Here is a 15,861-nt window from a genome sequence, read left to right on the forward strand (position 1 = left end):
ATAACTATGTCACTCACCTATTAAATATAGATTGCATGGAACACTGTTCTCATTATTTATTACAAACACACCAATTTGAGTACACATATATCAGTACTCAGTTACAAAAAAATCCTGAAAATTTATCATTGTGAAAGCGCAATCGCTACCAAGCATATACCAGTATGGTAACCAAACCAAATTTATATGTGATCACACTTCACTAATTCAAAATACAAGCATATCCATTTCCATGCACTTGATATGTAGCTCACACATGTGCACTTGCCCATGGTCTTTATTTATAGATATAGCTACTTAACAACTTACAAATAGATCTCAAGTTCATTTTGATCCTTTAACAATAAGAAAAAACAATGCGAGTATATTGTTAAATATTATATAAAAATTTTACTTAACTACAGTGCTGGTGGCTCCCATCACGTACATTTAGTAAAAGTAATAGTAAAAAAATACTTATCACTGTACTCTCTTTATCTATGATGTACAAACAAAAAGAATACTCTGTTTGGCAAAGAAAAGTGACTTTTTTTACCCAACACTGATTTAAAAATGGTTTTTCACAGTTCAAATATGTAACAATTAAAGTAATATATATATCAAGTAATAAATGTTAAAACAAAAATTCTACAGTTACATAATACTGAAATTGAATGACAAGCATTCAAATTTATTGGTCACAATTATTTAGCAATTAAGTACTTGATGTATACACCATCAAAGCATAGGATATAAATTAGTCCTTCCCTGTATAAAAAAAAACATGAAAATACTTATCGAGTGAATGGCAATTATTTGGCACAAACACGCAATTTTAATGAGGCACAACAATCAACTTTAGTATGCTCTTATATATGCAGTTATATATATAATTCATGCAATTTACTCTGCCCATGATATCTGCTTCTCAGAGAAGTTTTTGGTTACACCTTCTGTGTGTGTGTAAAGACAAAAATAAATCTAAACCAGTTATCTTAAATAACCAGACAATAAGATTAATGGTCAAGTTTGGTGCTCACATCTAATCTGATTTGGTGTCTGAATGCACCTTATCGACTATGCCTGATCAAATTCCTTTCTAAGATATAAAATATGCTGGCATGTCATTTTTCATTCTTCATTTCTTGGGGTCAACTTTATCCAAATCCCATGCTCAGGACGCAGGATGATTTCACTCACTGGGCGAAGTTCTTCACGTTTTTGGGTTGATGTCATGTTGAATTTTCTTAACATGGCAGACAGCATGACTTTCTCTTCCATTATGGCAAATTTTTGGCCTATAATAAATCATAATAGTAAAACTATACATCAGCAAGTTTGAACAAGCCAGCTAAAGCCGAGACAGGCAACCTTACCAACCGTACCAATAAACATGGGACATTGATAAAATATAACAGCAATATACAAACTTTGGGACTTGACACCCAATGACAAAAAACTACTGCTAACCAACATTATTGAAAGAAATATTGAAACACGAAAAATAATCCAGCTAGTTTTCCAGCTCAAGTTGCATATAAGTCCCATGAATCATTGATGTAAGTTTGAGAACATTTAGTATCACAATTTCCACTTTCTTTTATTTTTGGCAATTTTGCAACATTACGTAATGGTTAACAGCATAATCACCCCCACTTTTTTCCATGTACTACTTTAATTATTGGCACCTAAAAAATGTAACTGGCTCCAGGCTTATGAGAGTTCAAAGTCATGCATTGAAAATATCAATGACATGGGAAAACTGCCTGTCCAACTGGTCATGGGCACTTGACTTGCCAGAGGACCTGCAAGATTTTTGATATTGCAGGTCCTCTGGACTGGAAAGGTTTATTTGAAAATAATATACATATTAGTAAATCACATGTGAACTAAGAGATAATTAGTGACTATCATACTTACTTTGGATCGAACTATCTCCATGGGGATTCTCACTTAACTACACTTAACTTAAGCGGCTTAGATGTCTGTCACACCTACTGAAGCTGATAGGGGGTAATTAACTATCATTTAGCAGCTTCAGTAGGCGTCCCACACATCTAAGCCACTTAAGCTGAAAGCAATTTAGTGAGAAACCCCGTGGAGATGGAGATGGACCTATCCTGTTAGATTGATATAGGTATGGGAACCCAGTCTAAGTTTAACAGAAATTAAATACTTAGTCCAAACTTCCACAGAATGAGGAGGACCTGCAGATTTCTTGTAATGAAGGTCCACTGGACCTTCATTATCTCCAAAGTTCTTCCCATATCTGGACACATTCACAAAAATTGAAGAAAAATTTAAGAAAAATACCCAATCACTTTGGTTTCTGAACCTGTGCTGCATTTTTGTCCGTTGAGTGTACGATGACAGTGACGGCAACAAAATGCAGGCGTTAGCCTTATGTCCAGACACGAAGTGCATGTCCATAAAAAGTATTTTCATTTCTAAATTCTAAGACATTTCTCAACTACCAGCCCTATTCATCCTTAAAGAAAATTTCACGAGAGTGTCGCATTTTACCCAAGGCTCAATTAAATACAGATTTTTAAACTAGATGTATTAGATGCATAAATGTGATTCTCCTGATTCTTACCAATGCAGTTCCTCATTCCTGCGGAAAAGGGAGTGTAACTGTACGGGTGTCTCTTACGCGTGTTTTCAGTCAGGAATCGATCAGGATCAAACTTTTCAGGATCAGGGAAATACTTGGCATCCCGATGTAGAGCTGTCACAAGAATAATACCTTCAGTTCCCTTTGGAATCTTGAAACCTTCTGAATGATAAATATATTTTCATTTGAATATTTTGACAAAATGTGAACAAGACCTTTTCCAAAAATTAAAACTTCTCTCTTTTTCAGGCATTTTGCTCAGATGATATACAAGTCATACATATAATACACACCACAGGGTATTAAAGGTATACAAGCCTTATTAATCAATTTTATTAGTAAAAAAAAAATTCCTAAAAATGTCAACACCATCTGCTTAATCACCATGCATGGTGTACCACATCCAAAACTATTAAAAAAATTATGATCTAAGTGTTCTAAGTTTCTAATTCTTGAGCCACTCTTGTTATTTGAGATAAATAATGGCAAATGACACTTGTGATGGTATAAACTGGAAATATATGTACAATAACCAGATTCTTACTGATCTCACAATCCTCAGTGAAGGTTCTGGCATGAAAAGGCACTGATGGGTATATGCGTAAGGCTTCCTAAAGTTAGAAATAAAATTCTTTATGAAAAAAAAAATCCAAACAATTTAAAACTTAAAATTTGTCAATGAATTATCATTTACAAAATCAGAAGTGCGTTAATAAATACGACAGATACACGAAATTACTTTGTTATGTAATTACCATTCATAATTTCATATCCATGTGGCAACAAACTGAATGGCAAAACAAAACATGTATTTTCACTCTTTGACATAGCACAGTGAGATAAACAGTGGCTAGTGTACCAGCAACTACTGTTCCTTTAGTTTTTAAAGTGTTAAAACATTCGTTCCCTATCTACCTTAACTTGGGCACACAAAGTTATAATACATACCTTAATCACACATTCCAAGTACTTCATTTGTGCAATATCTTGTGGTGTAGCTCTTCTGTCGCTGTCACCTAAATTCACATAAAACCTACATGACCTTTGATGATTGGCAAATTTTTAAAAACCATTACTTTTAAGGAAAGAAAAAACTGTATTAAATAACATTTCAGTCTACTCAATCTACTCAATAAAAGCATCACGTCTCTTTATAGAGTGTAACTGAACATTTAAAATCAAAGTGCATGGTCTTTAAAATATGGATACCAAATATGCTGTCCATCTCTTCATGGAGCTTTTGCTGAACTTCTGGGTAAGCGCCAATAAAATAACTGGCCCAGGTCACCCCTGCTGCTGTGGTATCATGGCCCTTAAAAATGAAGAAACAGTATACTGATTTTGAGAGAAGAAATCTGATGAAGTTCACTTCCTGTCAACAGTTCTCATTAATAGATATACAGTAAACAAAACTTTTATGAATACAGGGGTACTTCTTTTTCCTTTAGTAAGGTGAAAAGGTACATCAGTTTCTTTTAAAATTTTTACTTCAGGCAGGGTGTCAGTTTTGTTAATGAAAAGGGATATAAAAGCTTTTAATATACAAGCCCAGGCTGCCTAAATTTTTTAAAACAATACCACTCACATGAAGCAACCCTTTTTACAGCTATGTGGCTAAATTAATTATGTTAGAAAGATTTTGGACAACAGCATTTACATAATGCTCATAATACAGAATGCATGAAAAAATCAATAAAGTAATCTACAATCAAATTTGCTTAATCTGTACATGGACAAAAAAATCCTCCCTTTGACTTTGAGACACACAAAAATCTAATCATCTTCTTACAAAATTTTACAAGATATAGTAAATCAGTATAATGGGGTTAAGGTACAAAAGGTCTTTACAGGGTAAAATAAAATAAATTTCCCGTTGGGCGTGTATTAGTGAGAGATTTATGATAACATGCCATACCTCAAACATGAACGTATCCACTTCCTCCCTAATATCTTCATCTGTAAGAGGAGTCTCAGTCTCTGAGCTGTGAAGCAACATGTCAAGCAATGCCAACTTTTTACGTCCACCTATCGACATATGGTCTTCACCTCCCTCACTGTACTGTTCCAGTGTTTTCTTCCTGTCTTGGATGAGGGATTTTTGAAACTGTTCCTTTCGTTCAGCAATAACCTTTAAAAGTTTGATTAAAAATGTATGGTTCATAGCTGTCAAAATGCTCAAAACATTTAAGACAGCAAAGTTGTCTAATGAACAGGTTATACACTGATTAAAAAATAAATGACTTATGTCTTTCTTGTAAAAAAACCTTTAAGCTGTCAAAAATTGAGAAATTAGATTTTGTGAAATGAATATCACTCAACAAAAGATGAACACATGGATCCGCTCTTATCTATATATATAAAGCAGATCAAAATTTGAGTCTCTGACTCATGCTTATAAAATCTGACATAATAAGCATATAATATCCAATTGTTTTCTTCACAGACCTTATTAGTAAAATTATGAAGCACTCGTAGACATTCTTTGGTTTCTTTTCCATCACCAAATATGTCATAAATGAGGCTGGGCCAAAACCATGGTTGCTTCTGCCTCTCGGACACTAGATAACAAAGCCTGGCAAAAAGGAAAGCTCTACAAATATGTGGTGCTATGCACACACACACACACGCACACATACACACACATTCTCTCTTTTTCACAACTAATCAATCAAACTTTAAATAAATTAACAAATTGCCAATATTTAAACGGCACACACTGTGTGGGTAGCTAAGCCTGTGTGCACACCCACCTATGTGTTACTTTACATATTTATAAAAAAAGTCCATATGTGAGTGGGTAACCTACCTGTAGACTGCCTTGACATAATCAGAATCACTGTCCTGCTGGGCATTAACTGTCTGCCCCATAGCCGTCTCTGTAAAATAAGAATTGTCATTGTTTCAAAAACAAAGAAATTAATGAGTTTTTTAGCTTATGATTATTTTTATGACATTAAATTGGTTGAATTTTGTCCATTACAATACCCAAGGCATATTGCTCTATAATGTAATGATAGAACATATCAATAAGTAGTTGAATAATTTTTTCTTTGTTTTGGGGTAGTTTTTATATTGACATGAAATGAAAAAAAAACTAAAAATATTGAAAAGTATGTTTATTGTGATTACCGTAGTATCAGAATAATAAAAACATATAAGCAATAAAAAATCATAAAAAGTCCTTGCCACAAATGATATCCAATGCACAATGAGTGATGTAAGGAAATACATCAAAGGCAGGTCCTCCTACGTGTTTTGCCATCTTGTTGACCATAATGTCTGCCTGCTCACACATCACATTAAGAAAATTGTTCAGAATCTTGAAATGAAAAGCTGGAGTCAACATCTTCCTTCTTGTATGCCACTTTTCTCCTTTACTAAACAATAAAAGATGAAATGATTTATTTGATCTGATATCAAGAGAAAACTTTACTACAGTTTGCATTGCTGAACATTTCACATGGATTTACTCATACACAAAACAAAATTTTAAATCTGCCCTTTAAAGCCTTATCTTACCTATGACTTTATCTTATTTTAGTTATGATAAGACTTTTCAAAACTTCACCAAAGAGCCTGGAAAGCAGGACTAAATTGTCACACATTAAGTTTAGAATGCTAGAAACGATTCACTTTTTACCACCACTACACAAGAGACAATTAGAAGTCTAGGCCATCATACTACATAAAAGGGCTCAACTTTTTCACAAAGAAAAGGTAAGTGAATATATATATCTATTATTCACGGTTACCTTATTAGTAGACCTGTGCCTAGCCAGGGTACAAGAAATCTGTAATCACTAGATTTCTCAGAATGCTTTGTACTGTTATAAAGTTCCTGAAAAAAAAAAGAAAAAATATTATACTTTTTTCTATGTACCTATGTTTAAATTTTTACATAATAGTCTTTTAAACTTTTTTAACATGCACCTAACAAATAGATAGACCAAAACAAAAAAAAAATTTATAGGTCTGTATTATTACTTTGAATAAACAAATTGTGGTTGAAAACTAAGCAACATATCTACATAACATGTACCAAATTATTATGGTAACAAGAAATGTGCATGTCTCCAGCTCTGGCTTCTGTTCTAGCTCCTCTGGTTCAGACAAAGTTCCAGTAGGTGATGGCAATATGCAGAGACAATAAAACTATATCACAGTGTGTCTGAACATAAATTCATATACCTCCACAGTATCGGCATGAAAAAGGATGACCCTTGGTGATTCTCCAAGCCACACACGGATTATCCCATGTTCTTCATAATCTTTACTATATTTCATTATCTGCTCATAGAAATCTGAAAGTGACAAAAATAATAACTATGTGAGATCTGAATGTGACAGAATAATAGCAATAATACAAATATATGTAGTTGGACGACATTGACTGCTACATTACAACAGTGTCTACCTCAAGGACGCAACAAGTCCATCTATAAGTCTATTTTTATAATAAGCAATTAAATTTTGTATGTATTTTTAAAGCTTTATTGTTATACAAAATTAACAAACTTAACTTAAATAAGTTAAAAATTAACTTTTTCATAAAAATAATTTCCTGTGTTTACTTGAAATGTAATGACTTAATTGAGTTTATTCACCAGTTAAACAGCAATGTACACTTGATAAATGGGGACCTACTAGTACCTTGTACCAAAAGCTTAGTTGAATAATTTTCTAAAAGGCAAACTATAATGCATTATTCTTTTAAAAATCAAAAGCAAAAAATCTTGGGAATTTAATCTTATGAGAAAAGTATGATGTGTAAGAACATTTTTAAGCTCTTCATTTATAATCTTTATGTCCTGAGTGAGTGGAATTCACAGTCCCTATCTCCATCATAGTATGGTACTGTAGTCTAAGTGTCTTAAAAATCATAACTTTGAAACTCAAAAACATGTAAGTTAATGATAAAGGGAAAAGTATCAACAGTTATAATCTATAGGAAATGTATTGCACTCATAGTGTGACTTAAATCATAATCATGTATTAGCAAGATGGGATCATTCCTACAGCATATCAGTCATCATTCGACAACTTATATTCCAAATATTATGAGGCAATATGGCAGGAAGATGAACATTATTTTAACATTATTCTAAATGCAAAGTTTTGGAAAATTTGAAATATTTCAATTTTTTGGTGCTAATAATGCCAGAATTAGCCAACATCTATGAATGTCCAAGCTGGGCCTACGTGTACTTTGACATGAACTGTTACACATGATAAGCCAAATAGGTTAATGTTTAGTCAAATGAATATTTGCCACATAAAACCATCTTATGTCATTGGTCAATCTCTGGGGTCATTACCTGGTCAATACGTGGGCTGAAATGGCCAATGACATCAACGTCAAGGGTTTACCGTAGTTTCAGTTTGCATCACGATTACTATAGTCTATAGTCAGGTAAACAAAAGCAGAAAGACAAGTGTCTGTATACAGAGATTACATTGAATTGGACTCCAGACTACTGTTTAACTTTAAATCTACAATATCTGTCCTAGGCTGTGGTACTTTAGACATTCGTACTTTGAACTGAGCTCCGACCACCTGACTACAGTGTATATGCAGACACCATAATAAAAAAACTAACCTGCGCCTCCAACTGCGAATTGATGCGTGTTTCCCACCAGCGGCAACGCTGGAGGCCCAGCCATCTTATCAAAATGACGTTTAGTTTTGAAATAATGCAAAGCATATGCGACAAGCGTCGCAAATATAAACGTTATCCCAATCAAAGGAAGGGATGCACTGGTGTACACCGAAAAACTCTGTTCCGCCATTTTGAACACTCGGATCACATGACAATCAATCTTGTCACGTGACAGCATTTCCGCGAGATCTTGGGGAAAGCCGACAGTAAGTTGAACGTGTTGTCTCTAAAACCAATAGTTAATTGATTTTTGGTTGTTTATTTATCAGAAAATACAATTTACCAATAAAGCTATGCCAGTGCCTTGTCATATTCATTTTAAAGAACCAAATGATCATCTTTTGATTCAGAATGACGCTAGAAAATACGCTCGTCAAGGAGAGTAAAAATGAAGCCGAAGAACTGGAAAGTGTCTCAGAGAAACCGCTTGAAAATGATGTTCGAGAAAAAAGACCAAAGACACCTCCCCTTCCAAAAGGAACTCAAACTCTCGAGCATCAGGTCGCTGGCCACAGGCATGGAAAGAGTAAAACAAAATTAGGTATTTGAGTGATATCTGCGATAAAAATTTGTTAAGTTATTCGGCTGTGGTATCACAGAATATTACTCGGAACAAACGTGAGACAAAAGGGGCTTTGGGACGTATTTTTTGGAACTCAATCTGTCGACTTAAAAAACTGTTATACATGTTAAGTATCTGCGCCCTCTTCACTTCATTTTTCATTTCTGGATTATATACATATCATATATATTAAAAAAATGTGTTGCTTTCATTCATCAAGAGGAGATTGTGTCTGACAAATACCCAACATTTCTAGGAGCCACAGGAGTAAAGAGATTTAAGACCGCCACCATTTCTAGTAGTTAAGACCACCACCCACTGTTTTAGATAATTTTATATCGGGGTAACATGGAGTTTTGAGATGCCCCCTCATCCATTTGACATTAAGCATGCACATATTTGACTTCATTTCAGGTTTTCTTCAAAATACAGATGGTACTGTCCTGAAAGCCATCCAGTCTCCTCCAAGAGGAATGAGAGAGCTGCAGTTTTACCAGAATGTTTTTGATGAAAATCAAACAAACTCAGCTTTAATATCTCTGAGACAATTTATGCCTAAATACCTTGGAACCTACAGCTCTCCAGAATTACCAAATGGTAAGTTGATTGAAAATTATCGATTCTATTAAATGAATAAATTTAATTCTTAAACATAATAACATAGCATGCATTGGCTGGTCACTAATTGTGATTTCTGACAGAAATTTTATTGTTCACTTTGGTGTAAAATCTAAGTTTTAAAGTTGTAATATTTTGTAGCATTACTTTTGCTGGATAATGGTAGATTTTTAGTCTTTATGATTTGGTTTTTGTAATTCATATTTACATTTCTACTAATGTTCAACATTATAGTTATAAATGAAGTGTTGTTTGTTACTATGCATAAATTGTTTTTCAAGATCCAATACTAATTTCATAATGTCAGAATTACTTTATGAATAAGAAAGTTTGAGGCATTTTTCTCTAATTTCTTTAGTTATTGTTGAAGTGTGGTTTTGGGATATTCTTTGTTATTATTTTTCTGGGATTATGAGCATGTTTGTGTAAGAATGAATGTTTTCACCATCATACGGAAGAAAGGTTGTCACCATCACGTTTGATAAACATTAAATCTCCTATTTGATTAAGTCATTTTCATTACATGTATATATGGATAACATGTGAATGTATTTGGAAAGGTGCCCTTTCTGTAGTCACTGGAACAACTACACCTATGTGCCACTGCAGAGTTTTTGCCACATATTTAAGCTACAGAAATCACAAAATTATTCAGTCTGTTTTTGCATATCACCTATTCTATAACACTTGGTCATAGATTCTAATTTTAAAAAAAAAAATTAATATGTTTTGTATTTATATATTCTGAAAATAATTTTGAGCACATTTTTTAGATGGCTGGATTGTTTATTTGTCAGCTTTGTTGTCCGATAGTGATCACAATATCATTTTGTATCTTCTTCATAGTCACTTTCATCACAGTTGTGAAGTACTGTGGTCATGAGCATTTTGCTTATACATTCCAGCTTCTTGCATACTCCTTACCCACTCTACCAGATAAAGTGATAAGAGCATGCATTGAACTTTTGCATGTCTGTGCCTGTTGGTCATTATGTGGATTGATATTACATTATTTAGGGGTTTGCATATCAAAATAAACACAGTTTGAAGAATTTGCTCACATCATCACTTGTGCAAAATGGGTATGCCAGTTTTGTATACCAAAAAGTGCCCAAAGTATGAGGGTCTTGATGTCACAATTAAGCCAGCTATGCTGGGTAGAGGAGAATTGCCCCCAGTACCTGAAACTGAAAGGGGGTATCAAACTGAAAGGTTCCCAAAATGTTATACCGCATTTCAGTGATGTACCTCGTGATGGAAAAGGTCACTCAGCCTTTTGCAGAGCCCTGTGTGTGCGACCTAAAAATGGGAGCCAGAACTCATGACCCTGAAGCAACACCAGCCAAAATTGCCCGTGAAAAGGCAAAATATCCGTTCTTAGAAAACGTTGGCTTTCAATTCCAAGGCTATAGTGTAAGTACAAACTGGCTGCCATTTGCTTTTTTTTTCTAGTAGAGTGTATGGTTTGCTCACTGTTGTTGTATGTAGTGAACTTTTGCTGAGGTGCACACAGACTTGTTCTTAGACCCAGATCAATGTAGGTCTACATTACACCACCAGGCAAACAATTGAGTAAACCAGTTATTTGGCAGTTTAAACCATCGGGTATCCGACAAGTCACTGGTCGATTTCATTTGGTTGTTTGGTGATGGAATTGGGACCTGAAGTTGTTGCCTGTCATTGTGTTGAAACTCATATCAAGATATGGTTTGGATGTTGTATTGCACAAATCTATGCCACCTAGCTATTACAGATGGTAAGCTGTAAAAAGCATTGGCCATAGAAAGTTTTTGTTTGACTTGATGTTGATGTTGAACTTTTTTCTTTGCCTCTTTCAAAATGCCTTCTCTTATTTAAAAAAAAATAGATGTTTGTAACCTTGATGACATTTCAGAAGTTTTAATGCTTACTGCTGCCTTACTAGGTCGTCCCCTCTAACAGCTTGTTTCTACTTCCTGGGAAAGGGGATTAACACTGGCTGTTTCTCTTCCAGTCTTATACCTGAGAATGGATGATATATGTAACACATTCTCACAGCCTTGTATAGCCGATACAAAAATTGGCCCAGTAACATATGATCCTGATGCCAGCCAGGAGAAAAAGAAGCATGAACTTGCCAAAAATTCTTGTCTCCCCATTGTGGGGTTTCAGCTGTGTGGATTGAGAGTAAGTCCCCCCATACAGTCCAAGGGACAATAAAGAAGACCTTTATCATCTTAACTCTCTCATTTGAGCAGATGCCACAAACAGGTTTAAAGCCTATATATATATAAATTAAAGTGTGTGAGAAGAAATGTAAAAACAAAGTTCATCCAAATTTTGCAGGTTCTGAATAAAATATCTACTGTTTGACTGGAAGCAAAGATAGCACTAGGACATGTGATATTTGATGAAAAAGATGCTTGTTTATACGGCTTTCAGTTTCACTTAAGGCATCCCTTGGCTTGAAACGTAATGTGGTTGTGGGCAGCTATCCTATCTTTAAATCTGCTGCATATTGTACTTCCCTGCATTAACCTTAACCATTGTTATTGTATTGCTTAATTTTGAACATTTACAAAGAAAGATAGCAGCAGCAAAATGTTTTTAACAGTGTCTTGATATAATAGAAAAAAATCGATCAGTTTTCAGTGTTTCCACATATACTTCATTCAAAGTTAAACACTGTGGGTGCAGCACACAAGACCCAAGGGGAAGGGGTATAGGGAGACATGGGGGGGATGGGGGGGGGGGGGGGTCAATATTTGTACTCTTAGATGTGAGAACCACCTCCTGTATCCCATTATGAATGGAATTGTTTTTTTTTTCCCTCTGTACCAATAGATTTGTCCTAATCAGTGTTTTTATTACAGGGAATTTTGAGATGCATGGTTTTGTTAGAATTTCCATTAGCAATGATATCATAGTAGTTTGTGACCGTATAATCCATTGTAACATGGTACCTTGCTCAGCATTTGTTATCTGATACATTCAGTGGTGACATCTTTTTAAGGTTCTCTTCGAACTTTTTGTATCATCTTGCACAAATCAACTAAAAACTGTTAATGCTTCTTTTTGCCACATACACTTTTATTATTTATAGTGTGCACAAATTTGGGCACTTAAACTTTAATGCATAAATGATATTGAGAAAGATAATAAAGGAGTTGCATAGACTGAGTAAACCCAAAATATCTTAGGCAATAAGTTAATTTGTTCATTCCATAAATGTGATTGAAATAATAAAAGCAAAGCCACACTAAGCAAATCTTATTGCTTTGTATAGTTTGTACCATTGGTCTACTGTTGACCTCTAATTTCGTCTGTGTGTTGTTGAATGATTTTGACAGCGGATTTTATTTTTGTTTTTAGGTTTATGATCAAGTTAAAAAGAAGTATGACATATATGACAAGAAGTTTGGCAGATCTTTAACAGAAGTGGAGGTTCTAACCAAAGGTGAGAGTCAAACTTGGATTTATGTACTGACAGTCAATGAAAACGCATCAGAAAACTTTCTTGTACTTTTTTACCAAGAATCGATTCCAACCATGTAAAGGAGTACAAATGCACTTGTTTGGTCATAAGAGAGTGGGCTGACCACTCAGATGTTTAAAATTTCCGCTTCAGTGATTTTGTGATCAGCTGTTACAAAATCGTGTGTTATCCTGTCTCGTGATTGGTGTGAATTAATCAGGTTCAATATATGGTGATTAATTAAGCCTTTTTAAGCTAGTCACCAAATGCAGTATGACACATGACAAAAAACTTCAGTTATGCCACGTCTGACACTGGAAGAGCGACTGCGGGCCCTGGGGATGTTGGAGGCTGGGTGGAACCAAAGAGATTTGATCATGTGACCTTGCATTTTAATGATCTTTTCTGACCTTTATTTCACCTTGTGTGACTGAATAATGGGTGATATTTCACATGAAAACTGTTATTTTCTTAATGTGCTGAAGGAACTTAAAATATTATTTGATAAATAAATGATGCATTTTCATTGACTGTCAGTATATGTACAAAAAGTAAGATGACAAATACCCTCTCTTCAGAGGATTAGTTATCTGGCCTACCTAACTACCAGATGTGGCACTGAAAGATCCAGAATTTACCATAGATTGGATCAGGTTACCGGTTTACAAGGTGTGTATCAGTACACGCTTGGAAGTGTCAGACACGGAACGAGCACCAGGCAAGAGGGTGGCACATCTGACACTTCGAAGAACGTAATGATACACACCTTGAAAAACGATAGAGTGATGCGATCAACGGTAAACTCTGGATCCTTCTGTGCTGCGTCTGGTAGTTGGGTAGGCCTGGTTATGTTGTTACCACTCAAACTTTTGAGGAACAATCCACATACAATGCATGTGAAAAAATTCCTGGAAATTATACAGGTTTATTATTCATCAAAGCATACGGTATGCAAAACTATATGTATGCCAGTTTTCTATTGTAAATGTTGAAATTTTACTGTCAAGTATGAAATTTATCAGTCTCCATCTCCATTGCAAGAGTGACTCTTTTTTACAACTAAAAAAAAATGGTTCATGAATTGCCTATCTGTGAACACTTTGATTATGGATGCCTTGTTAATGAGAGGAAAGTTTTGAAATTTCCAGGAAAACATTCTTTGCTGTAACACCCAGTGTGTGCCTTTAGCGAAGTGTTTGTATTGATGGTATTCCAGTCTATCATTACACTCACTGTCCATTTAAAATGTTGCTCATTGGGTCAAACATTTTTTTCCACAAAACCAGCCCGTCTTATTACTTTGTCTTGTCTAACCAGGTTTTGCAGCTTTTTTTGACAATGGTTATGGAATCCGGGTGGATGCTGTGAAAGCCATGATCAAAAAGTTGGAAGAAATAGAGAAGTGGTTTATGTCACCTTCAGGCCTATGTTTCTATGCAAGTTCACTGTTGCTAGTATATGATGGAGAGAGAACCAGCACAGGCAAAACAGATGAGGAAGTATCTGATGGCATTGACTATATCAAAGAAACAGACTGTGCTTGTACCCCTGAAGTGGCTGGCTGTGTAAATCAGTGTCAGCTTGCCATGGACTTAGAATGCCCAGTTGCTGTGAAAATGATCGATTTTGCTCATGTCTTTCCTGCAAGTGGTCTGGATGAAAATTATTTAACAGGACTGCGCAGTTTAATAGCATATCTCCACAGAGTACTGGAACTTTGACAAATGTTGTCAACTAGCTATAACACTTATTTGTCTCATCTTATTATAAAGTCAGTACTGCCACGAGCTTTAAGCTATATCTTAATTTTCCAGATTTTTTTCTAGTAGAAAGATTGATTACATGGAATGCTTTATGATAACTTTTATATTGTCAGTTTATCCCCAAGTCGGGTCCCAAGTGCAAGTAACTGATATTTTAACAGTGTTGAAGTTTTAATCAATATCACTGTAATAAACATTTTTTTAAAATGTTTTTTTTTTTTGTTCTTTTTTCTTTTTGTAAAGCATGATGGGGTGGATTTGCTATATTTTCTTAACAAGGAAAGGAAAGGTGCATTTGGAAGCTATATGACAGAATAAATAGTTTATTTCTCCTTAAACAGCATACAGTGTACTTATTACTAATTCAGAACTTACTATTGCTACATAACTATACTTCTGAACAAAATGCCCTGCAACTAGCATTCTGACTAAACCTTTAAAAAGTGGGAACCAACATTTTGTCTTCTTGTCTCTTTCTAAACAATGGCATGGTATAAGCTCTGTTAAAATGACAATATTATCACTTGGAAAGAAAAGAAATGCAATTTAAGGTAGGATGAAAAAGAGATGGACAATGAGATATCAATGACTTCTTGAAAATTGACAAACACACCTATAAATGTCTATTTTGCATGTTTATCTAGTCCATCCTTATTGGAATGAAAATATTACATAATTACATATTTAATAGTGACAGGAATTGCACCTTTGTGTTAACTTGGAATGAATAATTATCTTTGTGCAAAACTGATTACTAAAGAAATCAGCATTTTTTCACAGCAATGCATGATTAAGTATGAGAGTTAATAAATATGAATCAGTAACCATTGCCTAACAAAGTGCATAGTTCAAGACCATAAAAAAGCTCTCCATAAAAAGATACATTTGAATGTAGATCCGGGAATAGTGAAAATAATTGCCCCGACAGTTCCCATTTCCTTTATCTGGGAAAGACAGACGGTTCTGACTTAGTTTTTAGTGACATGACAAAACTGCCAATTTCACCCATCTCTCAACATTCTGCAAGATGTAACAAAGTGGCTACAATGTATATCCAATATACATGAATATCATGCACTAAAATGCATGAAAGCAAGATTCTATGTGCCTTTTTTTCAATAAATGCACAGAAAATGTGTTTTACTTAAGATGCGAGATGCTTTTGGTAAGCATGATGTAACAAAAATTGTGGTCTCCATAACGAAGGATTGTGA

The 15,861-nt window shown here is 34.6% G+C and overlaps 2 protein-coding genes across 3 annotated transcripts; one reads left to right on the forward strand and one right to left on the reverse strand.

Moving 5' to 3' along the window:
* Positions 1 to 41: 41 nt before the first annotated feature.
* LOC106156039 (cytochrome P450 4V2) lies at positions 42 to 8,380 on the reverse strand. Its single transcript, XM_013531117.2, has 12 exons — positions 8,191 to 8,380; positions 6,782 to 6,894; positions 6,346 to 6,431; positions 5,780 to 5,970; positions 5,400 to 5,469; positions 5,039 to 5,165; positions 4,509 to 4,721; positions 3,803 to 3,905; positions 3,542 to 3,609; positions 3,138 to 3,204; positions 2,576 to 2,755; positions 42 to 1,277 (listed from the first exon to the last, which is right to left on the reverse strand). The coding sequence occupies exons 1-12, from the start codon at positions 8,378 to 8,380 to the stop codon at positions 1,111 to 1,113; spliced, it is 1,575 nt and encodes a 524-aa protein (XP_013386571.2). The 3' UTR covers positions 42 to 1,110.
* Positions 8,334 to 14,858, forward strand: LOC106156040 (inositol polyphosphate multikinase). 2 transcript variants are annotated; one of them, XM_087004600.1, is made up of 6 exons: positions 8,334 to 8,456; positions 8,601 to 8,791; positions 9,227 to 9,409; positions 11,424 to 11,596; positions 12,782 to 12,866; positions 14,202 to 14,858. In XM_087004600.1, the coding sequence occupies exons 2-6, from the start codon at positions 8,602 to 8,604 to the stop codon at positions 14,603 to 14,605; spliced, it is 1,035 nt and encodes a 344-aa protein (XP_086860726.1). In that variant the 5' UTR covers positions 8,334 to 8,456; position 8,601; the 3' UTR covers positions 14,606 to 14,858. The 2 variants fall into 2 exon arrangements, with proteins under 2 accessions (XP_086860726.1, XP_013386572.2); XM_013531118.2 differs by lacking the exon at positions 11,424 to 11,596 and adding an exon at positions 10,671 to 10,843 and having other exon boundaries at positions 8,340 to 8,456.
* The last annotated feature ends 1,003 nt before the right edge of the window (positions 14,859 to 15,861 follow it).

The sequence above is a fragment of the Lingula anatina genome, chromosome 2 (assembly GCF_051362555.1).
Source record: "Lingula anatina isolate TDL-2025a chromosome 2, LinAna3.0, whole genome shotgun sequence".
Taxonomy (NCBI): Eukaryota; Metazoa; Brachiopoda; class Lingulata; order Lingulida; family Lingulidae; genus Lingula; species Lingula anatina.

What these genes read in the sequence shown, in the direction of transcription:
- LOC106156039 (XM_013531117.2), bottom strand. Translation starts at nt 8,380, where the DNA reads ATGGCGGAACAGAGTTTTTCGGTGTACACCAGTGCATCCCTTCCTTTG. An exon ending in GGCACAGGTCTACTAATAAG is followed by an intron (nt 5,971 to 6,345) that starts GTAACCGTGAAT and finishes TTTATTGTTTAG; the next exon opens with TAAAGGAGAAAAGTGGCATA. An exon ending in CACTGAGGATTGTGAGATCA is followed by an intron (nt 2,756 to 3,137) that starts GTAAGAATCTGG and finishes TTTATCATTCAG; the next exon opens with AAGGTTTCAAGATTCCAAAG.
- LOC106156040 (XM_087004600.1), top strand. Translation starts at nt 8,602, where the DNA reads ATGACGCTAGAAAATACGCTCGTCAAGGAGAGTAAAAATGAAGCCGAA. An exon ending in CTCTCCAGAATTACCAAATG is followed by an intron (nt 9,410 to 11,423) that starts GTAAGTTGATTG and finishes TTTCTCTTCCAG; the next exon opens with TCTTATACCTGAGAATGGAT. An exon ending in AGTGGAGGTTCTAACCAAAG is followed by an intron (nt 12,867 to 14,201) that starts GTGAGAGTCAAA and finishes TTGTCTAACCAG; the next exon opens with GTTTTGCAGCTTTTTTTGAC.